The following is a 26,236-nucleotide window of genomic DNA, read 5'->3' as shown; positions in this document are numbered from 1 at the left end:
GGTGGTCAAGATAGAGAGGTGGTCAAGTTAGAGAGGTTTTCCTTCATTATACAAGATAGGACTAATTCCGTTCCTGACAAAAGCGGTCAACTTATACAGGTGGTCAACTTACAAAGGTGGTCAACTTTGCAGGTTTTACTGTATTTCATTTTACTTTTCTATCAATTTTAATGGAGTTAATTTAGCATTACCCATTTTTCTTCTGTTAGATACTTTTACAGTTATATGATTCAGAAATAAATAATATGCATTAGTCAGTGCACAGTCATAAAACATTTTCTTTTTTTCTGAGCAACATCTAAAATTTAATCAGTAGCGCGACTATGGGCTCTAGCGCCCCTGGTGAATGAAAGAAGTTGCGTCCCCCCCCCCCCCAGGGTCGCCCACATGGAAAGTCACTGGAGGTCATTCTGACCACCAAAAAATTGTGTTGAACATTTTGATTGATTGATTTGACAAATAGGAGGCAGCATTGTAATTTTTTTTTCTTATTTTCTTTTTTAGAATTGTTTTCAATGATGCCCAATGCTCCTTCTCAGCAGATGTTATGTATGTGTAATGTGTATATATGTATATATACCTCCTCTAGATTTATGCAAGTTTTTTTTTTTTTTTTTGAGCAATCATGATTGCTAATTGTTTTCACTTGACTACCCTTGATGTTTGGTTCCTTTTTCAACCCCACCATCCTCTGCAGGCGTGACTGTCCCCCGATAGCCGCTTCTCCTGGCCGGTAGCATCCATGTCCTACAAAAACGCATGTTCATACACATACACACCAACGTGCATACATGCAGGTCTGCGCGCACACATACAAGCCTACACATACAAAACTATACACACGTAACCACCCAAGAAGAGGGGCAGGAGCCGTTTCTAGAAACATGTGAGTAGGGTAGTAATCAATGAGTACGGTCCTGTCTCAAAATCATGATTGCAAAAAGGATAATTTGAATTCAGAATTTAAGAATTCAAATTAATTAAAATTCTTTTCATTTCCAAAACTGAGTTTTTGAGCAATCACTAACTGTTTAAATTTTTAAAGCATTTTTCAAATTCATTGACAAAAAAAAGGGCTGCTGCGCTCCTGGCGAGAGTCACTCCTGCCAACCCCTAGTTTACGCTACTGAATTTAATTAGGCACTTTTAATATGAATTAAAATTGTTACATTACTAATATCATGAATATAAATCATACTAATACAAGTAAAAAAGGAATATTGTTTTACTTCGTTATATTATGATGCATTATAATAGTACATAACTTTTTGGAGTTTTTTAATAATAAATGAACAATTTGTACTATGATTAATATAGCTTTTATATTGAAAACACTGTAGTTCAAAAAAAAAAGTATTGTAAGTATCATGATATTTTCAAAATAAATATTGGATATACAGTGGCCCCCTAAAGTGTTCGTACACCTACGACTTTCAATGAAATATGACCCTATGCATTGGTTAGAATTAATATTTCGGAATAGGTATTTATGATCTATTTTTAACAAAACTAGACGAACATTTTTAATAAAACATTAAAACTTAATTTTTTAAAAATCAAAATCCAAAAAGTGCCAGAAATTTTATCTCACAAGAGTCTTTGTACACTTTGAAAAAATGTCAATAAATTAGCAAATAATATAACTTTTTACAAAATTATAATTTAGTAGAATATCATGCAATATCAACAACAGCTTTTAAACGTCTGGGAATAGATTTCATTGTTTTTTCTTTCTTTTTTTTATGCAATTTCTGAATAAGTGTTCAGTTGTACTTCGAGTCTTACTGTTTCTAGTTCGCTTTTTGTTTCAATGGTGTATTTTCGTAATCTAGTCACCAGATATCTCCAAATATGTTCCATTTAGTTTAAATCTGGCGATTGAGGAGATATTTTTAAGTCTAAGGACAATTTTTGAGGCACCAAATGCAAACGTATACTTCTTATCGTTATCTTGATAAAGAACAATGTTGTTTCCGATTGCCAAATTTTGGGCTAATAGTTTAAAATTGTTTATTGAAATATTTAAACGAACAGCATGATTCATTATTTCATTAAAAAATTCCAAATTTCAAAGTTCTGATGCTGTTATGCACCCTCACACAAGAACACCTCCACCGTCCTGATTAACTGATCCAGCAAAGTTCTTAAGATTAAATTCCTCATTTTTTCTTCTATTGACAATTATACAACAATTTAACCCAAAATATTGAATTTATTTTCATCTATAAGTAAGACGTTGTTCCAAAACGTTTTGAGTTTATTTATCATTGATTTTACGACGGAAAGCGTAATCATACTATTTTTCGCATGAACAAGAAAATTTCTGCGGGAAGAGGTTCCCTTTAATCCAGCTAATCAGAGAACTTGGCGAACAATTTTAGGTGAAAATTAAACGTAAAATGTTTCATTCAATTCTGCAGAAACTTTTTCAGCGTTCAAATGTGTATTTTTTAAACTGTAAACCTCCGATCACGCATTGTTACCTTTGCCAGTTGACCTTTTTTTACCTTGTTTTCGATCCGATTCTTGTCTTTAAAGCATTTTATCAAGCACTTCACTATAGAATGGTATAAATTAACTAATTTAGAGACATTTCAAACCAATTTACTGTGAAGCTAATGTGAGGGGGGAAAATCAAATTTCGAATCCTGTTTGTTATTTTCTACGCATACCTGCCATTTAAAAATAATAAGCAAAGTATTTGGGAATAAATAAATAAAAAATTAAAGGCAAATGACTTTACAGTGTCATTACATTGCAAAAATAATAAAAAAAAACCACATATGATAATTTTAATCATGAATTTATTTGAAAATATTTCAGTGTACAATGACTTTTGTGGCGTATGTTTTCTCTGTCTCATCCTTTTTTGAAATTTCAAAAACAAAATCTGGCAATATTTTGAAAAAAAAAAAAACTGTGTTTTATTCAGAATGGCATTGGAATGGTGTGAAAAAAAATTGAACTTCATATTTGGATTCAGTTTTGAGTTATTTTGGTTTTACTACAAAATTTCAAGGTGTATGAACACTTTTGGGAGCCACTGTATATCGTGATACATATCATGATGTATATCGGCAAACCTTGTGATATGTATCAAACGGGTGTGGTGGGAGAGCTGGAGTGACACTTTGCAAAAAAAAGGGGGTGGGGGGCAAAATGTTTGAAAAAAAAAATTGTGACATCACTTATGAATAGCCCCTTAGGTGCTTCCTTAAAGGACTAAAATTCAAATTCTTAATTTTAGCTTTATAGGAGGTTCCTGCCTAAGCTTAAAACAACTCTCGCCATGAAAATCCTCAGGAGGGGATCTGAGAAATTTGGCAGGAATCCAGTCATACTACTCTAAATTTTAACTCCTGATCCTGCCAGGTATGTGCAGTGGTGGATACAAAGGAAGGGTCATAGGGGTTCTTTGGGAGGTTTACTTATAGTATTTTGTTTTTAGAATAGCATTTGACCTCTTTAGCATATCCTCCCAATTTAAAGGTTTTTGTTCAATGTCGTCGTCCCCCTTGCCTCTCACACATATATATACTTAATTTTATCACTGTTCTTAGAAAATAGTTTACTTTAATTCCACTAAAGTACCCCAATGCTATATATTGAATGAAATATTCATCTATACTTAAGAGGTTAAGGTATATTGTAGTTCCTGCTAAAGTTGTAAAAATATTGCACTTTTCAGTATGTGGGGTTTGAAAACGAAATAATAATGATAAAAAAACGTACCAGAAGGGTTGGGGGGGGGGGGGTTCTAATATAGAAAGATTACACTTTTTAGGATTGCACTCACACAAACATTCTTTGTTTCATTGATGTAACAGTTATTCTGGGTTAACAGGGATGTGCCGACTAATACTCGCTTTTTGGAGCAATCTTGAGAGCAGTAAAATGGTGACTTTGGAGCATTCTGGAGCAGTAAAATTGCAAATTTGAAGCAGCTAGCATCAGCAAAAATTTTAATTTTGCATCAATATAGAGCAACTATGTATATTTCACAAAAAACAAAAACACATGTGAGATGATAAAGAAATAAATAAAGGAGATTAAGGATGCAAAATCACCATAACTACAAATTGAAGCTCTCTTAATTACTGTTTTTTTCCCCTAATATTTTTCACAAAAGGCAAGTTGCCCCCCCCCCCCCTATCCTGCTTTACTTTTTTCTAACACTTTTTTTTATTTAAATTTAGTGCTTAATACATCACTGCTTTAGTGCACATATAAGTTACAGTGCTTTGATACCCATTTTAAAACTTTGTTTGCTTTTATGTAACATATTCAAAAAGTCTTTAAAAAAAAAAAGAATGGTTGAATTTAAAACTTTATACAACAAGTAAAAAGTGAGTTTTAAATAAGATTTTTTTTTTTTCTTTCTTTCTTTTTTTTTTTTGGTATAATTAAGTTATTCACTTATATTTGACCTTATTATTATTACTTTTTCTTGGCACATATGTTTATATACTGATCTACTTGATTAACAAATTTGAAGTTCAAGCAAAGGCAACATTAAAACCTTTTATTTTAAAACTGTTTGAACTTTAATCACAAAATTAATAATGAAATTGCAATGAAAAAAAAATGATTTTGAGAAATGATGTCACAGAAAAGGAATTTTTAAACGCACATGAAAAATATGAAAAAAGGAAAAAAATTGAAAAATAAATCAATAAAAATTTTAAGATAGACTAAGAATGTGGAAAAAATGCCTGAATCTGAAAGTCTTGAAATGTCTGCATATTCATTACCAGCGCACTAGAATTCCCAGATTTTTGCTATGTTAAGTGTCTCCAACCTAAACTAGAGATCAATTTTCTGTCCTAAAATCTTAAGAAACCCAAGATTAAAAACTGGTGAATAATATTAATGTTCACAGATGGCATTCGCTTAAACCAATTTGAATACAACTGGATTGACATTTTCGAGTGGGCGTGGCAAGAAGAGAATTTACAAGTCTTCATATACTGAAAACAAAAGATAACAAAGCTTGAAAATAATGATCAGCGCAAAAATTTTTCCAGTCAAAGGAACAGAATCGCATAAAAAATTAAAACGATCGAGTTTTTCAAAAACGGATGCAATCGGATTTTGAATTGAGCAAAAAATCGGGATTAAACCGAAAAATCGTAAAAACAAGCTTCAAATGCATAAACTTGATGATACTCTGCCAAATATGCAAAATTGCAGTTTTGGCGCAAGTTTATCCGATTTTGGTGAAGAAAAGTCCATTTGGCGGTCTTTTAGAGCAGTTAGGCGCAGGATCGGCGACTGGCGCAGTTTAGAGCAACTGATACATCCCTGGGTTACTGCTTCCATAATGAAAGTATTTGCAGTTAGCACCTTTATTAGATAGAGAAAAAAGTGGTGAGGGGGGTGATACGCCAGCTTGAATTACTGATCAATTTTTAGCAAAGAGATTATCAACAACCATTTGGCGATATATCGCCACATTGCTAACAAATTTAGAGCTAAAAGTACTCGCTAAATGCCGCAAACTGTCAGGGGACTTGGCATCCCCTTTTTGGCGCCAAATTGGTCCTGAACTTGGCCATATACTGCTAAGTAGTCGCCAATTTACGATACTACTTTAGTTTCTTTTTTAAGGTCACTTGCAGCGGAATTGCACTTATTTCCTGACATTTCGCATTTTTTTTTAGCATTCTTTCAGCTGAATTCAGCAAACCAGTCAAGTTTGCAATCGTAACAGTATATTTCTCACAATATAATTCTGAGTACAGCAAATACTATTTCAAAGTTAAATCCTTACCAATTTAGATCATCTACTTTCCATTTTTTGGTGGTGTCGCATACAGTTCCACTAATTCTTTGTGCATGAATGAAATGCACGTTTTCCAGCATTGAAGACCTCTCCTGTGAAAGAATATGGAACGTTAACAAAACAGCAGCAAACATTAAAAAAAAAAATTTTAAGAGACATTACAGAATTTCTTTTAAAAAAACGACCATCATGAATGAAATTTTTTAACTAATTGACATTGATGCTTCAATTGCCAAATCGATAACTTAACTTTAAAAAAAAAACCTCACTTGCAGCTTTAATAGTGCTTTGTCTATGCTTAGCATGTGAATTTATTTAAAAGTTTTGGTTCAGTACATTTCTGACCATGTGATGGCAGAAAATGTAACACGAGGGCCTTTTTACTCCTATGGATAACACCATCTTCTTCATAACTATTTTTTTACTTTTTGCTTTATAGAGTTAGTCGATTTGGCAAGTGAAGTATCCATTGTAATCATGTTTTCTATTGCAGCCTGGGTCTAATTTTTAATTCAATGCAAGTATTATAATAAAGGCAATTTCGACACCATTTTAAAAAGCAGTTGACAACAAAGCAGATTAACACAATACAGAAAAAAAAACATGTATTTGAAATTTACATCCAAAAAATCTCCACTATGGCAGCAATCGATGTTTCAAAACATCGCTGGTAGCTGAGTAACATCGCCCAAAAATCATCCGGGTTTAAAAACATCGTGGTTCTCGGAAGTATCGAGTTTTGGTATATATTATCATACCTATTAAACTCTCACAAATATTATCAGGGGAGTGCGATTACTTTGACAGGTAGCGGTGAAGTAACACAAAATGTTTACGCTTGTGTGAAAACTGAACGTGAGAAAACTTTTGCCGCAGAAACTAGCAATTTTATTTGTCAGTTCGCGCTATAAAACGTTGTTTTCTCGGAAATACGTAAAACTGTAGTCTAAAAAACTAAAACTAAATTTGCATAAAACTGAAAAGAAGTGCAGCCCTGCCCCCAACACTTTACATAAGTAAAGCATAATAGAACAAAATCGTGACCAAACATGGCGAATTGTGTGTGATATCCTTTTACGTATTATAGATTCGTTTGTTATGTGGAAAATGATAATGGCAGGGGTGCCCACCAAGGTGGTAGGGGGAAGAGGGTCATGGCGCAGACTGCGCCATTAAAATTTTTAGGAGGGGTTGTTTTGTGGAGTATTTTCCCCTTCCTTTTGGGGGGTGCGATATTTAGGGGGGCACCCCCTGGCTATGGATTACGTGGTAAAAGCTCAGCTAGTCCATGTTGAGTTCGGAAAATGATACAGCAAGGGGAATAAACAGAACATCCACAAGTCTACAGTATCGAAGAATAATCCCTTGAACTACGCCCTGCTACACAGCTTTAAAAAAAAAAAAAAAAAAAAAAAAAAAAAAAATGAGCGATTAACTTGTACGAGTTTCTAGCTGTGGCCACTAGATGCTGTCTTCCACCCCCTCCCCTCTCCCCAATCAATGAGCACAAGCTGCAAAATACCAAGAAAAATATAAAAAGCTGTTTCATAACCTTGAAAGTCAGGTTCGTCAGTTCGGTTTTTCCTGGTGTATTCCTAATGCAAATTTTATCGGAAAACGGCAAAAAATAAATAAATAAATAAATAACACGCCAATGTTTTTACTAAAAACATTAATTTTTCAACGCCTGGGGGACCCCCCCCCCCCTTCCCCCAAAACCCGCCTAAATGACAGGTCTATTGAAAGTTCACTTTCTATTTCGACAGTTGGGTCCAAAAATTCCAGGTTCCATTAGCGGGAGAGATTTGATCAGACATCCAAGAAAATGGAAAACAGGCATAAAGGAAAATGAGTCGACTATTACGATGATGACTTCCTATTGCTGAATCTTGCACAGGGATAAGCTTCATAGAGGAAGCATAAAAGGAAAAACCTGAAGCAAAGCATGAATAATCAAAAGAAGCATAAGGAATAAAATTATATACTTTTTATATGCTTCGTCGTCAAAGGTGGGTAAAGAGAGGGGTCTGGTTGATGAAGGCATAAGACACCGCATAAAAATTGTTTAAATAAATAAATTTAAAAAAAAGAAAAGAAATTTAGGCTGGTTTTTACAGGAACTTCGTTGGAAATTAAGGAGTCTCAATGAACTCTCTGTTCTATTCTTCATATTTATCACCTGTTTAGATATACTGTTTGACCACGCATTGTATGTGATTCGGCAATCTGCCAAGTAAAGACGATTCCATCTGAATGAATCTAGCAGGGGAGAAGGGTAAGTAATGATGGGATTTTGATACACGCGTTTTATAATGTCACTAGTGCCTTATGCATTTATTGCATTCTCAAAAATAAAATAAGGGAAAACAAAAATACCATAGAAACAACAAAAAGAAAATAAAACATTTTCATTTCGTTCAGGAACGTAAAAGCAAAATGGTAAGCTCAAAATTTTGTTGTGAATAAATAAATCAATTAATTTTTGCCGTGAGAATATGGATCGAATATACTTTAGATTTAAAAAATGCTGCTGTGAGCAAATTTTCATTTTTACTAAACTAAGGCTAAATAATAGAGAGGCAAAAGTGCACATGTGAAACAAACCAACTAACATCCCTATAAAACTAATAGATACGTCCATTTCCGCCTATAAACCGGATATTTGCCTTTCCATGTAATCGATGGTCAAACAGTAATAATGGATAGAATCAAATTGGAAAGGGACGGATTTGAGCAACAAGCATTTCTATTAGTATTTTAAAATAGCATTATCAAAAGGGTACAAAACGTGATACAACCCGAAATTACCTGGTTAGAGTAAAAAATAAATGGATTTCTACTTTTGAAATCACTCTCATTTGTTAACATTTTCAGTTGAAGAAAGCTATCGGCCCCCCCCCCTCCCCGATGTAGGAGACAGGTGACTCTGAAGGGAAACGCCTTACTTTTTAAACTTTTCCCTACCGTTTTTTTTTTTAATTTTAACACAAATGCCCCCCTTTCCCATTTTTTCATTTCATTATCTTATTCTTGCATCAGTAAATCATCTTCTCTCTAGGGACAACAGTACTGAGCCCCCCCCCCCCCCCCAGATTACCTTACTCCGGAAATAGTGTTTAAAAAACCGTCTTTTAAAAATTCAAAAAAGAGTTTTCCAAGGGGAAAAAGCAGTAGAGGTAAGTGTCAAAATTAAAAATGATTGGTGTTGTTTTGTTTCACATTCTCTGTTTTGGTGCAAGAGAAAGTACTAGTAGTCCTGTACCTGTGCAGCATGATTTTGAAAAACTCATTCAATGAAAGTATACATTGAACCGAAACTTGAAACGCGTTTTACTGAAAACTTGTCCACTTACATCTTTTTAATTCTCACTGCCTCGTATGTAAAAATATGACGCAAGTTTTTGATATTTATGCACGCGCTCCTCTGATGTTCATTAAGTGATGAAAATATATTCAAACAGACATAGGCAGGGGGCCCAGGGGCATAGTAGGTAAAGCCTATGACCCAGGTTCGAATCTCGCAAAGGAATGGTTGTTATTGTTCGGTATAGCACTTCCTTCGTTCTCGTTCAAATGCAACTTCGAAAGCCAGAGCCCTACGCGATCCACAGAGAGACTAAATGCTCGACCTGTTTCGCCAAATATCAGCGCATAAAGATGGATCGCTCGCTTGAGTCACAACTGAAGTTCCAAACGTATTTTACTCGGAAATAGTGTAACTATCTTTGCTTGGTGATTTCATGAGTGCTTAATTATTATTACTTTTTGATTATTAAATACCCATGAAATTTGTATTTAACAATGAATAATTTCACGTACATGAATAATTTCATGTTTGTAAGTGAGTTAATTACAAACATGAAAGCCTTTTTTTATTACAAGCCGTTTTTTTAAAGTATTAATCATTTTATGTATGTGCTCTCACACTTCTGAAAAGACCAGGGGTGCCCATCCCCCCCCCCCCAAGTTCAATGGGGCGAATTAGCTCCCCCCCCCCTTCGTTTTTCTCGACCCTCTTTCTCTTTTTATCTATATTTTTTAAATTTATTTTTCAAAAATATTTATTTATTTATTTATTTTCAATTATTATTATTATTGTTATTATTTAATTAGAAAAGTTCTGATTTTGAATGACATACACACACACAAACTAAATAAGTAAAGGAAATATAAGAAAACAGAATAAAATAAAGCAAAATTCAATAAATAATTTAAATTAAAAACAAATCAATAAATAATTTTTTTTTTAAATGTTTAATTAAAAATCCCCCCAAAAAATTTTGATGGCGCAATTTCTCCCTTTGTGGCCACCCGTGGAAAATACTCCGAGCAGTTTATTTTCTAATGTTCAAGACCGGCACAATTATTTATGCCTTTGAAAGTTCTGAACACCAGCTTGAAAAATTCTTTCATGAATTTTGGAAATACAGTTAAATCCAGTTAGCAAACGCAAATTTTGTTCGTTACGACGGGAATTTCGTAGTAACGGAATTCAAACAATGTAATGGTAATTAAACTGGGACTGGAAACTTATTTCGTTTGTATTGGTATTGATTGAAACGGGATTTCATTGTTTTTCACTTATCACAACATCACAAAGAAATATTATCCTTATTTCAATAATATCTTTATTTTAGCTCCTTAACAACTGGGTGGCAGTATTTCCACAAGATCAACAAAGTAAACAGTCATTTAAAAAATTAGAAGACATTCAATGCCATTCTTAGTGCTTCCCCCCTTCCTCCCCCCTCCAAGCAGACGAACACTCCCCGAGTTCCCCAATGGGGGACCGCCAATAAATTCTCGGTACCGAAGCACCGCCCCTTCGAAACAAGAACTATGTCAGGCAGGAATTCGCGCTTTTCGGCATTTTTGCTACATAATGCTTGGATGCAATGGGAAAAAACGTCTCGAATTCGGCCTTTTTGCTGACAATTCTCACCCTGCGTTTCCGGTTGAAATTTAGAACCCATGACGGTGGCTCCTTCTGGCATGTTCTCTTATCATCAGAACTCCGTGGAGAAGGGTGGCAACAGAAAAACAACTTACGCACATAACTGGCTTCGTTCCAGGGAGGCTTTTCGAACACGGCGCTAACACCATTCCTAGCTAATCCTTTCGAAGCTTAACTGCCTTGGCAACAACCGGGCTCTGCTGCTGTCTGGCATGGTGGAAAAAAACCGAACAGCGGCTTTCCTTTCGGGGTTGGACTGACCTTCTACCAGTACCATCGGGGAACACACACCAGCAGACAGACGGGCTTCTGTCCCACAGGGTAAGAGCGATGACAAACCCCCTTATGTGTCGTGAAGAGAACTCACGTTTCGTCGAGTCTGCTGATTTTTCTCTCTCCCCCCACAGACACAGACAGCCCGTACAAAAGCCTCTGTGAGCAGGGATTCTGAAAAGACCCCGTCTCCCCATCGAAAAATTACCTCCGCTGCAGCATTCGCGAAAAACAAGATCCGAGAAAAATATTCCGTGAAGGGGGGGGGGGCCTTTTAAAAACCGATACTTGGGACAGGAATGTGGCGCTCTTCTATATCCTCCCCCCCCCCTTTGCCCCCCACTCTCCAATCTCTTTTTGCAAAGGAGGAGAGAGAGCGCGAATAGAAAGTTCGAGAATCTAAATGAATTGGGGAAAGGGGAGTTTAAAAAGAGCCGATTAGATTGAGCGGAAGCCATAAAGAAACTGCCGTCGATGCTTCATAAAAAGTGATAAGCGCTTTAGAAGAGGGGGAAAAAACTATTTGTAAGGTTTTACTCTAAATACGCAGCAAGGGACAGCGGAGATATCCAACTGCAAAGAAGGTTCTTAATCGTGGTTCAAATATTTTTCACAAGCAAAAAAATATATATAAGATACAAGATACAATATATTCTTTACAAACTACTCTCTCTCTCTCTCTGGTTAAAATTGGTTATGCGAGTACGTTAAATTAGAACTCCGTAAAATCCCGTGACAACGAATCTCAAGGGATCGAAAAATTTGTTCGTTGTAACGAGAATGTCGTTAAAATGGAATTCAAGTAAAAAATTTAAGGTAAATTTTATTGAAAATATAAATTTTTTACGCAATTCTGTAAGTGGTATACTCAAAACATAAGTTTAAAATAGTATTGAAAAATTAATATAATTACTAAAAAAAAATTCTGTTCATCGGAAAGATGCGCGAACAAAGAAACGCGCCATTTGGCGATGTCAATCACGTGTTTGGTTAGGATAAGAACAAATTGGTGCCAAGCAGAGAGCGAACGTGAATACTAATTGAATGGGTCCATAAAAGAATGGCAGATGTTACAAATTAAAAAAAAATATTTTTAATTTCTAACATATGCCCTTCTTTAGATCAGGTGTAACATACATGTATGCCCTTCTTCTAGAGATCCATTCAATTATTGATTTAGTTTCTTTTTATTTCAGAAAAAAAAATCCCCCAAAGTGACCATGGTGACAAATCTTCTGGCAACTTGTTTGCTTTCGGTCAATCTTTTCCGTGAACAGAGTACAGTAACGAAAAATTACCTTTTTTTCCCCTTTTTATAGAAAGGAAAAATTGACTTACGATCATTTCAACGACATTGCATTGTCCTGAACATTCATTTCGTTATAACGAACATTTCGTGGCATTGGCTTTCGCTCTAATGAGGTTTTGCTGCATTTTTAAAACGAATCGTTTTTACTCGGGTTAGCAAGTTGTCTACAATTTTAAGTTTTATCCAGTTTTACTGTTAATGCTGTGGTACAAATGCAAGTCTTTACATTTAGTCTTGACATTCATTACTTGTAATAGATAAAATAAATAGATTTTAAATCTAACAAAACCTTTTAGTTGAGATATTTTTTTAAACTGTATAATTTGAATATTGTTTACACATTTTATAGCATGCTACGCAATAGGAATTATAATTCGTGTTTTCTATAATGAACCCATCGATCATTTAGACAGCTTTGTAGTTAGTTAAAAAACAAAATGTTGCTAATAAATAATAATGATACACGTGCACTAGGCTTTTGGCGGTTTACGACAGCTTTACAAAATGTCAGGTCAAAAGCTAGTTTCTGACGTCAAAAACGTAACAATGGTTTTGACAAGTACGCAGAACCGCAGAATAGTTGAGGAAAAAGATAACTTGTACTTCGCACTGCGAGTGGTGCAACCAGAATAATCTGTGAATTTAGTTCCAAAAAATTCTTACGCGTACAAAGATAAAATTTGCAATACCAAAATTCGCAACATATTGGGAGGTCTAGTATTCTGGGGGTAAGATTTGAACCCCCCTCCCCCGTTCAGATCCTGTATACCGTGGCGTGGCCAGAAAAAAAATTCGGAGGGAGATTTGGCTGGCTTTAGTTCTTTTCTATAGCCAAAAAAATGACATTTTCTTGAGCTTTGGAGGGGGCTATATCCCCAAATCTCTCGTCTTGGACATGCCTCTGCCAGTAAACGACAGATATTAGCAGTATCTGCACTTTCCACATCGTAAAATTAATAGCGAAAACGTCATCAAAATCTAAATCTCACACAGGAAACCTAAAAGCGCTCACGTGTTTCGTTGCTCCAGTGATTTTAAAATTAAACTTTATGTCAGTGTTTTTGTCAAATTTTTTATTTCATAACGTCAGCATTGTTAATCTCTTGAGAACTGTCCTTCAAACAATTCTGGGAAACATAACTAACGCTTGACAAGAGAGAGATGGCGGATGACCATGACGCGGAAACATCATTTTTATCATTTGTAACCACCAGAAAGCGCTGAGTAGTGAAGAGGTGCATTTTCGCTGATCCTATGTATTACAAAATAATAACAAACAACCTTTTACAAATATTACAAATGATGTTCCCGCCTCATTGTCAACCGCCATCTATCTGTGGTCAAGCTTAACCAGATGGCCAGAACCAGCCGTTCAAATTAGACGCTCGACCCAGTGATATTCCATTTTATCTGCCCCAAAACAGTATGTTTTAGGGGGCAATATCAGGCATCTGTTTAAAAGCTTTCCTGGAGAAGCCTTCCGCTACCAGCACTCTATCTTTTATGCGTAAGTGGGAGAAAAAAAGATACCGCATCCCGGCAAGGAAAAAGTGACACAACTCAAAAAAAAAAGCGAAAGGAGAAATTCTGAGTTTTACGCATACGCAATAATAGTTTTCGCAATTTAGTCTCAAATGTTACAATTCGAGCAAAAAATTCAGAATGTGATGATTACTGGGAAGTATTTGTTGATTAATGCAAACTTAATAGTTCGAAAAATTTTCTTCTAAATTATGAAATTTTGATGATGTGCCAAATTGATTACACCGCTTTTGCGTCACCACGCACCAATTATGAAAGCTATCTTTGGGCGAGTTTTGTGGCAAGAAAGATCAGTAGATTTATAGATTTCTAATCAGTAGCTGGTACGGTTCTTCCAAATTTTGAGTTGTGTCACTTTCCTTGCCGGGGAGCTGTACCCAGTGGCGTACCAAAACGGATGGGGGCCTGGGGCGCTACTCGAAATGGGGGCCTATCTGGTATTGAAACTGAAGTTTCTCAAACTATGTGTACGTACCATATATTACAGTAATTACTTTAAGTGGTACATTTTTACATATTTCAGGTAGTGTTGGTTTGATTTCGGACACTATTGTAAATACCACAGTAAAACACATGGTTTTCAGTGAAATTAAGTAAATACTATATTTTTAATAAAATTGTGCTCTGTCAGAAAATATCAAAAACAGAAAAAAGTCTTAAAATTATATTGTATCTTAAAAATTTATTGCATCTGAACATCCAAGTATATATTTAAAAATCAATTGAATTTTGCAATTCTTCATTACAAAATTCAATTAGTACTCATGAATTGAAATATTTTTTAAAAATATTAGTAACTACATTTTACTGACCTTTTATGCATGTGTAGAAATGAGGGCATTCAAAATATAGAACCGATTTCTAAAGCGAAGAGCGTAATTTCCCCTGATTATCGGACAAAGCGCTAGGAACTATTTCTTTCGCTTGGCCGCAGCTCATTTCTCCACAGTCAAGTAAGCTTGCAATCGGGTATAGAATGGTTGGGAGGAGGTATTATGCAGTCAAGGTCAAAAGTCCCGAAGGATTGACCAATTAAACAGTTTTATGCTGTCGAAAGGGGCATAGCAAAAAGGAAATCCCCTTTGCTTGAGTCAGAAGGGGTCCGTCCGATTGGCTCTTAAAAGTTATATATATAGCTTCGGGCAGAAGACGAAACTTAAAACAACAGAAGTGCAGCTGGTAAAAAAAAAAAGAAAAAAAAAAATATCTGGCTGATTCTTCCAACGCCACAAAGGATAGACAACTGCTAATTAATGAATGGATTTTCTTGGTTATATGTTTGAATTTGGTTTCAAAAATAGTGTATGAATTAAGACTAGACCGTCGTAGTCTTAATACATAAAACAGATATTTTAGCTGTATACTGTAATGATCAAAAATTATAAACGTGCATCTGTTATGCATTCGTTTTTTTTTTTTTAATTATTAATTGTTTGAAAAAAAAAATGCATAAAACTTTGCTGAAAGCACTTAACGAAATAAAAGCTAACGATTTTTATAGATTTGGTTAATTTAAAAATTTGAAGCCCCCATTAAATTCGTGGCCCAAGCGCTCATGTGCCTTTGTACACTAGAACGGGTCACTGTGAAAAAAAAGTCATATTTAACAAAATTTATGGTATATACTCGCATATATGTAGGCAACCGATTAATATTTCTAATCATGATGTATATGACAGGTCTATTGGAAAAAATAAGATACAATTTCGGGGCCTATGTCAAAGCGGGGCCTGTGGGACATAATTTGCCCTCTCTTTGTTTAGGCAAGAGGGACTGAGAAAATATTCACTCTACATAAAAAGACAACTTTTCATTTATCTAAACCATGACATAAGGCACGTCTGGCGAAAAAGAAAATGAATTAAAATTTTGGGGACTGTGTCAAAGCGGAGCCTGGGTATCATAAACCCTTCATTGATCCCGAAAAGGAGTCACTGTGAACAAATATTTGTTCTTAAAAAAATTATGATTTATTAAGCCAACTTGTTTAAGCATTCAAACCAAGATCCAAGATATGCGACAATATTGGTGAAAACCAAAAATTGAAAATTAGGGGCCTATGTCAAAGCGGGGCCTGGGGCGGACCGCCCCCTCCGCCCCCTCTTCGGTACGCCACTGGCTGTACCTTAGACTCAAAGGTGTTTGTGATACGAAATTTAAATTTGTGAAAATTTTGGAGGAGACAGCTTCCTCCCCTCTCGTCCTTCCTCTGATGTCACCGAATACAGACTAAAATGCGTTTTTACGACTAAGTCATCATTTTTGGAATGTATTCATTTCTTCAAAGGTACCTAAAATGTATCTTGCTAGAATAAACTTTTCTTACTTTTTATAAATTCTTCCTTCTTCCGTTTTTTTCCCCTTTAAACTTGATACAGATACTTGAAGGAAGATGGATAAAGACGTTATATATTAGTAAAAAATTGCAAAATGCTCTAGAGGGGCGGAACATTTGGTCTTTGCACGCGGGTGGCAGACACCCTAATATCGGCCCTGAACTAAAGGCCATTAAAAAAATTCATTCAAAAAAAAAGAAAGAAAGAACACGGAGGAAGGGTTCCAATATAGAAGTGCTAAATTTTGCAAAAGGCTCAAACATATTCGACTAAATTTATACTTTCACACTGTTCGTTACCAAGGCAACGGGGATAACCTGCTTAGGGAGCTAAAGTCAAGAATGCCGGATCCTGGAAGATTATGAAGTTCAGAGAACAGATTAGTCGGAAGAGGCGTAAAAGTCAGTTTGAAGAGCTTGTCAGAAAATAATAATGAAAAAAAAAGTAGAGTAAAGCTGATTTTATGCTTCCCGAAAAATAGATAAACTGCGCAGCTTTAGCGCAGTAAAGGCGGAGGGGGAAGGGGTGAATAATTGTATTGTATGCTCCATGTTTTTCTAATTTCTGTCGTAGAAACAAAAGGTTATTCCACCGACAGACAGAGCATTAAGAACTCTACAACTTCTATTGGGACTTCAGAAAAGGGGATGTAGATTTTCTTTTCATTAATTTTATGAAAAGCAATATTTTGAGCTTTAGTGTTTGATTTGAATTTGAGTGATAAAATCATAATTATATAATTTGAAGCACATAAAAAGCTGTACGAAGACACTTGGCAAGTCGTATTTACTTGTTGCCTAAGTAAAAATCATACGTCCAAACTTTCCAAGAAAAAGAACATAATTAAATTCATTAAAAATATCCCGTTCTTTAAAAGTTGATAAATAATAGCAACTTTAATTTGCGAAAAAAAAGTTTTGAATACACTTTTAAATTTTACGATTTGTGATTGAGACAGTGAGAAGCAAAGGGATGTAAGTGGACATTTTCAAGTTTTGAGTAAAACGCGTATAAAGATTACGTCCAACGTCTTAGGTAGTCTTTCATTGAATTTTTTTTTTTTTTTTTCCTAATTCACGCTGTACAGCAGCACCTACCGGGGCTACTAGTACTATCTCTTGCCCCAAGACAGAGGACGGGTTCACCTACAATTTGTACAGGTTATCTCCAAATTTATAATTTTGTCATTAGCTTCTCACTACCTCAATTGTTCATTTTTAATATCACGACAAAAACACTAATACAGCAGAAGATAAATAAATAAACTTTTTAACACAGTACAAATTTTTTTATAGAAACTTGAAAGTAAGTCAAAAGTGTATGCCATAACTGGTAAGGTTATATGCAGCCGGTCATTTTTAACTTGGAATATGTAGAAAAATCAAATGTATAGTACTTGTTTATCGGAAATGTATGATTAAAAGAAAGAAAGTACAAAAAAATATTTTTACCAATTACTCTTTCATTTCTTTAATTTTCACTCGTGCAATCAAATTTTTCAACTGATAATTTTCAATTTATTTTTTAGTTAAAGAAGCATCAATGGGGATAATTTCCACTATAAACATGAAGTTGAAATAAGATCAGTGAAATGAACCCTTTGTTTTGTGCAAAAAAGTAGTAAAAGTAGATAAAATAGTACTAAATAAGTAAATTTAAATGATAAATATTAACTTCAAATTAAATACAACAAATCGCGCAGTATAAAAGCTTTCGTTTTCTTTCTTTTTTTTTTTCTCATTTTATCCCACTCCTCTTTTTTTAAGGTAATACATGCGAGAGATTTATCCGAAAAAGCTGGAAACATTGACTTAAAAAAGGGTTGCTCTCTTACAGTTTTAACTTCAAAAATATATATCACATGAACTAACTCAAAAATTTCGATAACTAAGAAAAATAATTTTGTAAGCGTTGCTTATACTACAAGAAAACATCTCTTCCGTTAACTTCATAAATGAATTATTATTTCTAACTAAACTATTATTGCTAAATAACTAACTAAAGCATCACATATTTTCGTCTTTGAACTATTGAAATTAAAAAAGTATATTACACCATTAAGTCCAATGAAAATGCGGCCAAAGCGACATTCTCACCTGATGACAACTTCCAAACTTTTATTGCCCTGAACTTAATGGTATGTAGTTCTTATTAATGTCATTAACTCAACTATGTGTCTCTTTTTAGTTCACTTGGCTGTGAAAAACTCGTGTAACCTGATTTGAAATCTTTACTCGGCATTCATTCGTTCTTTCATTAGCGTTCATCATTTGCAGCTTATCATTCATTCATTAGCCATCATTAGAAAATCTCAGAGTTGAGCAGGGCAAATGCAATGCTTGAGATGGATGTAGGGGGGGGGGAGTTGAGTAAGACACCGGTGTATTAAGCTTCCAAAAACAGTCAAAATCTATTGCGCTGTGATGCGAAGCACTTAATACGTATAATAAATAAGAAATCGAAAGGATGAACTGAAAAATAATTTTGAACATCGAAAACGTACATATGTATCAAAATATAGACGAGACGAAATCAAGGACACTTGTTAACCCCTGACACAAAAAGGACGGGGGTTATAATAACTTTGACGTGCCTGTGTATCTGTGTGTGTGTATCTGGATGTGGCACTCGAGCGCCTAAACAGATGAACCGATTTAGAATAAGTTTTTTTTGTTCGAAAGGAGAGTTGATCAAGAGTGTTCTCAGCTAGGTTGTGTCTTTGGATGACAAACTACTTTTAGTCACTGAAATTGATAGAATAAGAAAAAAAAAACATGGACACAGAAATAATACTTTCATTCATTTTCCCAAAGGCTGTTTTTAATTAATTTTTTAATATGTTCTATTCTTCAAACAAGGCGTGTCTTTATGACGTCACAAATTATGCACTTTGGCGCATCTTTCTACCGCGTTTCAAGTTATGATAATCAAAAACCGAATTAAATATTGCGCTCTACGCTTGCTATCAACCGCATCGTTGCCAATACACGTGAGTCAAGATGCGAACTAAATATTTTGCTATGGGAATGGCAACACTGAATGGCATTTCATCATTTGTGATGCCATCGGCAGAAGCGTAAACAATGAAAGAGGACCGATTAAAGTAAGTTTTTAAAAATATTAAACTTAAACAAATTATTTAATGAATGGTCAGATCTAATTTTTTTAATAATAAAGCTGAAAGTCTCTCTGTCTGCACGGATGTTTGTCACGCGCATAACGTCTAGACCGTTCGGCCGATTTTCATGAAATTTGGCACAAAGTTAGTGTGTAGCAGGGGGTGTGCACCTCGAAGAGATTTTTTAAAAATTCGATTTTGTTATTTTTATAATTCAATTTCAAGTAAATTTTGCCGAGCAAATCATCACAACGTGGACGAATCAATTACGGAATTATCATAACGTGGAACCGTAACATGGGCAAGCAAATGAATATAGCAAATTGGCGAGAAATTCACCTTTAATTATTTGTAAATACACAAGCAAACCGAATGACCTTTTAATTTTCTACTACGTACAAAGCCGTGCGGGTACCACTAGTTATTTAATAAATGGTCAAATCTAAGCATGCTCTTTTAGAAAAAAAAATACATTTAAAGTTTTGGAAACGACCCCATCCCAAAAAAGAGGGCTATCGCAAGATGAACAAACCCAGACTAAATTTTTCCACCGAATTCGTCATGTGAGCTATTGGACAAACAAAAAACATAACTTAATCCACCAGATCTAGGAATACACGAATCGGTACAGGCGTTTTCAATCCATTCTCGACGCCGCTGACAATTTAATTACCCCAGCATATTGGAGGGGACAGATTACAATCCCGTATGATTCATGACAGCTATAGGAAATGCAAGCTACCAGCATGGTAGCCGGGCACACACCTACGCCAGTGGCAACGCAGCTGTTGGCTGGGTTGTTACAAGAGGCTTGGGTTACGAAAGAACGAGGGGGAAACTGAGACAGGCAAATTTTATGCGCAGCTTTAATTTTTGCAGCCTTGGACATTGATTAAATTCAGCCGATACCATATCGATTAAAAAGGTTGGGGAAAACGTGCTTGTTTTCCTCAATTTTAATTTGGAAAGTTCCTACGTGGGGTATTTCGACAAAGAATTCAAAGTGTCTTCGGGGAAAAAAATCGTCAAATTTTAATTTTCGTGGAATAATGGTAGCCCACAAAATTGAAATTTCACGAACCTGCTGACACGCGACAAGGATTTAGAATATTTAATTTTATTATTATTGTTATTGAGCAATAACATTGCTTATTGTTCTCATTTGACTGTTTTGATGTCCTTTGATTTTATATTCCCCCCACCTTCCTCTGCAGCACCACCGTGGACCCGCCCCTCCCGATGCTGCTCCTCTAGCGAAAATCGTCTCCAGGTTGAGTCCATATCCTACACACACACAAGCCTACATACACGAACGCCTAGACACACACGCGCACACATACACACACACACACACACACAAACGCGCGCGTATATACACAAGCACATGCTTACACAAATACACACACGCCTACATACACACATTGGTGCCTCAAATACACTCGTGACTGCGAAAACATGATTTGAATTCAAGATGTCAAAATTCAAATTATTATTATTATTATTATTTCAATTCATTTAGTATGCGCACGAATATTCAAATTTTAATTTAAGATTAAATTAATAATCATAACTTAATTTAAGATTAAAAATAAATCTCATGTTTGGATTTAGTTTAATCAAATGGTTTTCAATGCCCAGTTTGGGGCAGTGGTGCGCAATCTTTCTTTACACGAGGTCAGCCCCTTTTTCTAGTGAACTTTGGGGGCCAGAACACATTTTAAGCTTATTTAATTTGTTTCTTGATTACAGGGAAAACACGGGAAAAGGGGAGAAAATCACAAAAACTAAGAATGGGGTTGTTTCCTTCAGTCAAAAGTACTACTTTTAGTCACTGAAGTTGATAGAATGAGCGAAAAAAAAAAAAAAAAACATGGACCCAGAAAATACTTTATTTTCCCAACGTTTAATTTTTAATTAGTTTTTTAAAATGTCCGATATTTCAAACAGGGCGTGATCTTTATGACGTCACAAGTGATGTACTTTGTCATGCATTCCACTGACGCGCTGAATGTTTATGCTTACTATCTACCGCATTTCCAGGTTATGATAATTCAGAAGCAAATTAAATATTGCGCTACTGTCCAACCACGGATTGTATGGAATTTTCAAACGTCCAGATGAGACGAATCCATCTGAATGAGAGGGAAAAGTAAAAATTTGATGTGCGTATTCCGCTCATTTAAATGAGACTCTGCTTCTGCAAAAGCTGACATCGCTAAAAATAATAGATTTGTCCATTTCCGGCTGTAAAACGGATGTTTGTCTTTCTATACAATCCACGGTCAGACAGTATACGTTTGCTATCAACCACATCGTTGCCAATATGAGTAGAGAAGCGAATTAAATATAGTGCTCTGCGCTAATGGCATCAGTGAATGACATTTTATCACTTGTGGTTTCACGTGCAGAAGCGTAAAAAATGAAATTGAATCTGCGCACCGATAAAAATAATTGTAAAAAAATACTAAACTTTGTCAACGTAACTTGGAACAAACTCCCTCAAAGTTATTTATTTTTTGCGCTGAATATTTATTTTAAGCGTCTACCAAAAGTCAAAAGTGGCTACCATATTTTGTGATTCTAGTAGCCAGTGACTACTATTCAGAATTCCTAGTCTAGAGCTTTACTTCCAAACAGTAACCTTTAAAATAACTGGATAACACAATGAGCTGTCAAGTATTTTTTAAAACAAAAAATAAAAGCTGAAATTATAAGCTTGTCACTGCCAGCAGAGCGCAAAGTTCGTCTTATTACAGTTTCTTTCGAAGTCAAATCCACTAAATAGCATATGAAGTGGCGAAAAATTGACCCACATGGTTCAAAAGTTACCTTAAATGGCTGTACTTAAGTTGATTCTGTTACTACATCACAATGATGCAATCTTCTAAACACTTTAGTAGTTGTAGATGAAATATGTTACAGCACGTTGAAGCTATCACGTAGCTCCTCTTGCCTCAAGCTACTTGCTAGATCTCAATCTCAATCAGCGAGCAGCTTTATGTTCCTAATGGAACCAGAATAAACGATATCCAAATTGAGGTGCAGCTAATAACTACCACTCTCATACGAGGAAATAGACAAGCAATCAGGTTAATCAGTGATTACACGGGATGGGAAACGAACAGATGAAAAACATGTTTCAATTTTAAAATATAGTACAGTGAAGCCTCTGAAGACCACCTGCGGTACACTATACTTTAGTGGTCAACTTAAACAGGTGGTCAACTTAAAGAGGTTGATTTATATAAGGGCTAATTCCGTGTCTGAAAGCGGTCAACAGATAGGTGATCAACTTTGCAGGTTTTAATGTAGTCATTTAAACGCATTCTCTGTAATTCATTAAACTGAGCTAATTTACCATTAAACACATGAGAAATTTTGTTGACTGCTAAAACAAACTAAGCTTTGGAAAAAAAATATATTCAAATATTATTATATTAATATATTATTTCGTTAAAGTACTGCCTTTTGTTCGTAATTGGAATGGGAAGAATATTAAGAGAAGTTCACAGTTTAGAGTCGCTGGAAAATTTCAGGATCTTTTTTACTTTAACACAGTGCAAAAAGAGATATAGGAGTTCGGAAGCGAAATTTCTCGCAGATTGATATGAGGGGAAAAAAATTCCCTCGCCCCCAGAAATTAATCACTTTACAGTCTCATTAGCTCTTTTGTTTATTTATTTTCAAAATAAAGACAGATTACCCCCCCCCCCCCAAAAAAAAAAAAAAAAAAAACGCTACAAATGAGTATCAAAACTTATTCATAGTATTGTTCGGAATTTGACAATTACACTAACCATCAGTTTCAATGTTTCATATGCGGCCTAAAGTCTTCATGGCAACGTGGCGCAGTGAGCAAACTATTCTTAAACAAAAACTCTAGATAACAATATTTGCCGCCAAACCAGCAAAATATTAACAATTGCACCAAAAACTCAAGTTCGTTTAACTTAAGGTCAAATGGCAACTCAGCGATGCATACTTAGGGTGACATCCTCAGAAAATGATACAGGAGAAATAGGAAATATTTCGATTTTTTCAGCTGTCGCCAAATTTTTTCACGCCAACGCTTTAGAGCCCCGGTAGCAGAATCTTTTAAGGGGGTCCGGGACACAAAAATCGTCAAATTTTGCAATTTTTTTTTATCATGTAAAAAATTACTCTGTGTTTTTCTGCTTAAGAGGAGGTTTGAATCTTGTTTCTATCTTAAATAGAACGAAAGATATAATTATTTTTGTTTCATGCACCTAACTAATGTGTACTTAACTTTAAAACTTTAAACGCGTTTTTCTCCATGATGCAATTTTTCCCGATTTCTTGCATTTAAACTCTTATAAGTCAGGAACTGATAAAGATAAAGTAATGAAACTTGGAGCATAACTTTTTCAAACAGTTTACTTTAAATTTTATTCGTCGAATTTGAAAAAAACGTTTACTGCAAAAATTACGATTTTTTAAAAAAAAAGTATCTTCGAATTTTTCGAAATTTTTCTTCAAATATTTTTTATTTTTTATTGAATCAATATTTTGAAAATCGCCGAATAAAAATTAAAGCTTAGATATTTGTGCGTAATTCATTGAAAAAAAATTGAAAATTGTTTAAGAATATTTTGAGTTATAGCAATTTAAAGCAACCCCATTTTTTATTTAAAAAAAAAACCAACTAAATTTAAATAAAAAATTTTCTTTTTTTCATATTTATGTTATGATTTTGCTTATTAAATAAATGGTGAATCAGTGCAAAAAATTTCAAAACTCTAAAGTATATAATAAAAAAAATTTCAAAATGTGTCCCGGACCCCCTTAAAGGAGTTTGCAAAGCAAATCAAAAATCAAAACCAAGTCTGCAATCTGCAAGTAAACCGACATTAGATTTACCGTAAAATCTAAATCGGCTCTGAGAAATGCTTGTGTATTTTCTCCAGAAAATACGGTGTAAATCTTCATTAACTAAAATGTAAGACTTTCTTTTTCTTTCCTGAAAATTTAGGGTGTTTTCTTTCCCCAACTATGAAATAGTCTGCAGATTTTCTCGAGACTCTGCGACGATATCGCATTGTTTCTGCTCTCAGGTTTAGAACAAAGTGTTCTAATTTTGCAACTATTATACAATATAAAACAAAGAGTCAAAAATTTCGTCCTTTTTTTTTTCAATTTCTTCAGCACTTTAATATACTTATTAATTCTGACACTTAAATTAAATCGCAGCTTGACAAAAAACTTTCCACCCCAGCTTACGCGACAAAAACGTTAAACTGAACTGTCAACCACAACGTTACTAAACAGCACTTATCTTGAAACAAAATGACATTTTATGTCAAGTCTGTTTAGCAGGATTTCTAAACACCAGCGAAAAATTCAACCATCTCTTGTGTTTACAAGGATGGAAGTTCGTTTACGGAGCGATGGGAGAAGTAAACTTTTCATCAGATTTGCGTATCCATCAGTGTGGTATGATCCATTTTATATCTTCAGTTTAATGCACTCAGTATTTCATTTACTAGAACCAAAAATACAGAGCTGAATATTTGAAAGTGAATAAAACAAACTTACCACTGTAATTTAAAACAAACATGAATTTTTATGAGAGAAGGATTTTGAAGAGCAAAAATATCATACGAAAAGGTTTGAGTTGTTTATTGATTGATTTTTAATAATAACAATAATAAGGCACACGAGGAAATATTTTATTTTTCTTCAGGGCACGGCTTCAGCAACGCGGTTAATATACCTTATTGATACTGTCCCTTCAACTTATCTTATTGCTACAGAGTTATTGATTTTTCATACAGCTCTTTTTTAGTAGAAGGAACTCGGGATAAATTCAACGGATAAACAACTATGACGTGTTCCACCTACAGTAGGCAGTGGCGTATTCTGGGTTGGCAGAGGGAGACGGGTGGAGATATAACCCCCCCCCCCCCCCCCACGCTAGAAATTCGGATGTTTCCCTCCTTAGGCCAAAGAAAAGGACAAAGACGACTATACGCAGCAGAAAACGTCAAATTATCTACTACGAGCTGCGTTGTAAGCTCTACCTTTGAAATAAAAATGGGGTTGTTTCCTTCAGTCAAAAGTACTACTTTCAGTCACTGAAATTGATAGAATAAGCAAAAATAATAATAATAATAATAATATGGACCCAGAAAATTCTTTTATTTTCCCAACAGTTATTTTTTAATTAATTTTTTAAAATGTCCGCTTTTGCAAACAAGGCGTGGTCTTGATGACGTCACAAATGATGTTCTTTGGCGCATTTTGTACCACGTTTTCACGTTATGATAATCAAGAAGCGAATTAAAAGTGCACTCTACGCTTGCTATCAACCATATCGTTGCCAATACACGTGAGTAAAGATGCGAATTAAATATTTTGCACTGTGAATGGCAACACAGGATGGCATTTCATCATTTGTGATGTCATCGGCAAGAAATATATAAACAATGAAAGTGAAGCGATTTAAGTAATGTTTTTTAAATACTAAACTTAAACAAATTATTTAAAAAATGGTTAGATCCTATGTTTTTAAGCATGTTCTTTCAGCAAAAAATACTTTTAAAATTTTGGAAACGACCCCATTGTGTCAAGTGACTTATGCTCAACAATCAGATTTAAATAAAAGAAAAAAAAAATCATGCAAAATTTCCCTTCCAAACAATGATGACAATATTAAAATTGTTTTAAGAAATTAAAATGGAAAAGGTGGATTTAAAAAGTGTAACCATGGAAACCTAAAATAAAATAAGTTAAGAAATTCAAGTATGAAAGATACAATGGATTTAAAAAGCATAAAAATGGAAACGCGAAAATTAAAGGGTTACCAACTCGAATGGGAATGGGATTTTTCGAACTTGATTTAAAAAGTCTAGTACAGTAACACCTGTAAAGTTAACTACCCTCGTAAGTCGACCACCGACCTGTC

General features: G+C 34.7%; 1 protein-coding gene across 1 annotated transcript in view; it reads right to left on the bottom strand.

The window, feature by feature from the left end:
- The window catches only part of LOC129230032 (homeodomain-interacting protein kinase 2-like), a 166,797-nt gene that overhangs the window by 45,360 nt on the left and 95,201 nt on the right, over window positions 1-26,236 (bottom strand). Inside the window, 1 exon segment of the mRNA XM_054864415.1 lies at window positions 5,771-5,874. Within this exon segment, the coding sequence (XP_054720390.1) occupies window positions 5,771-5,862 (92 nt within the window). The 5' untranslated portion in view covers window positions 5,863-5,874.

This window comes from Uloborus diversus, chromosome 9 (genome assembly GCF_026930045.1).
Source record: "Uloborus diversus isolate 005 chromosome 9, Udiv.v.3.1, whole genome shotgun sequence".
In the NCBI taxonomy this organism is placed as follows: domain Eukaryota; kingdom Metazoa; phylum Arthropoda; class Arachnida; order Araneae; family Uloboridae; genus Uloborus; species Uloborus diversus.
This window is presented reverse-complemented; position numbering and strand designations above follow the sequence as displayed.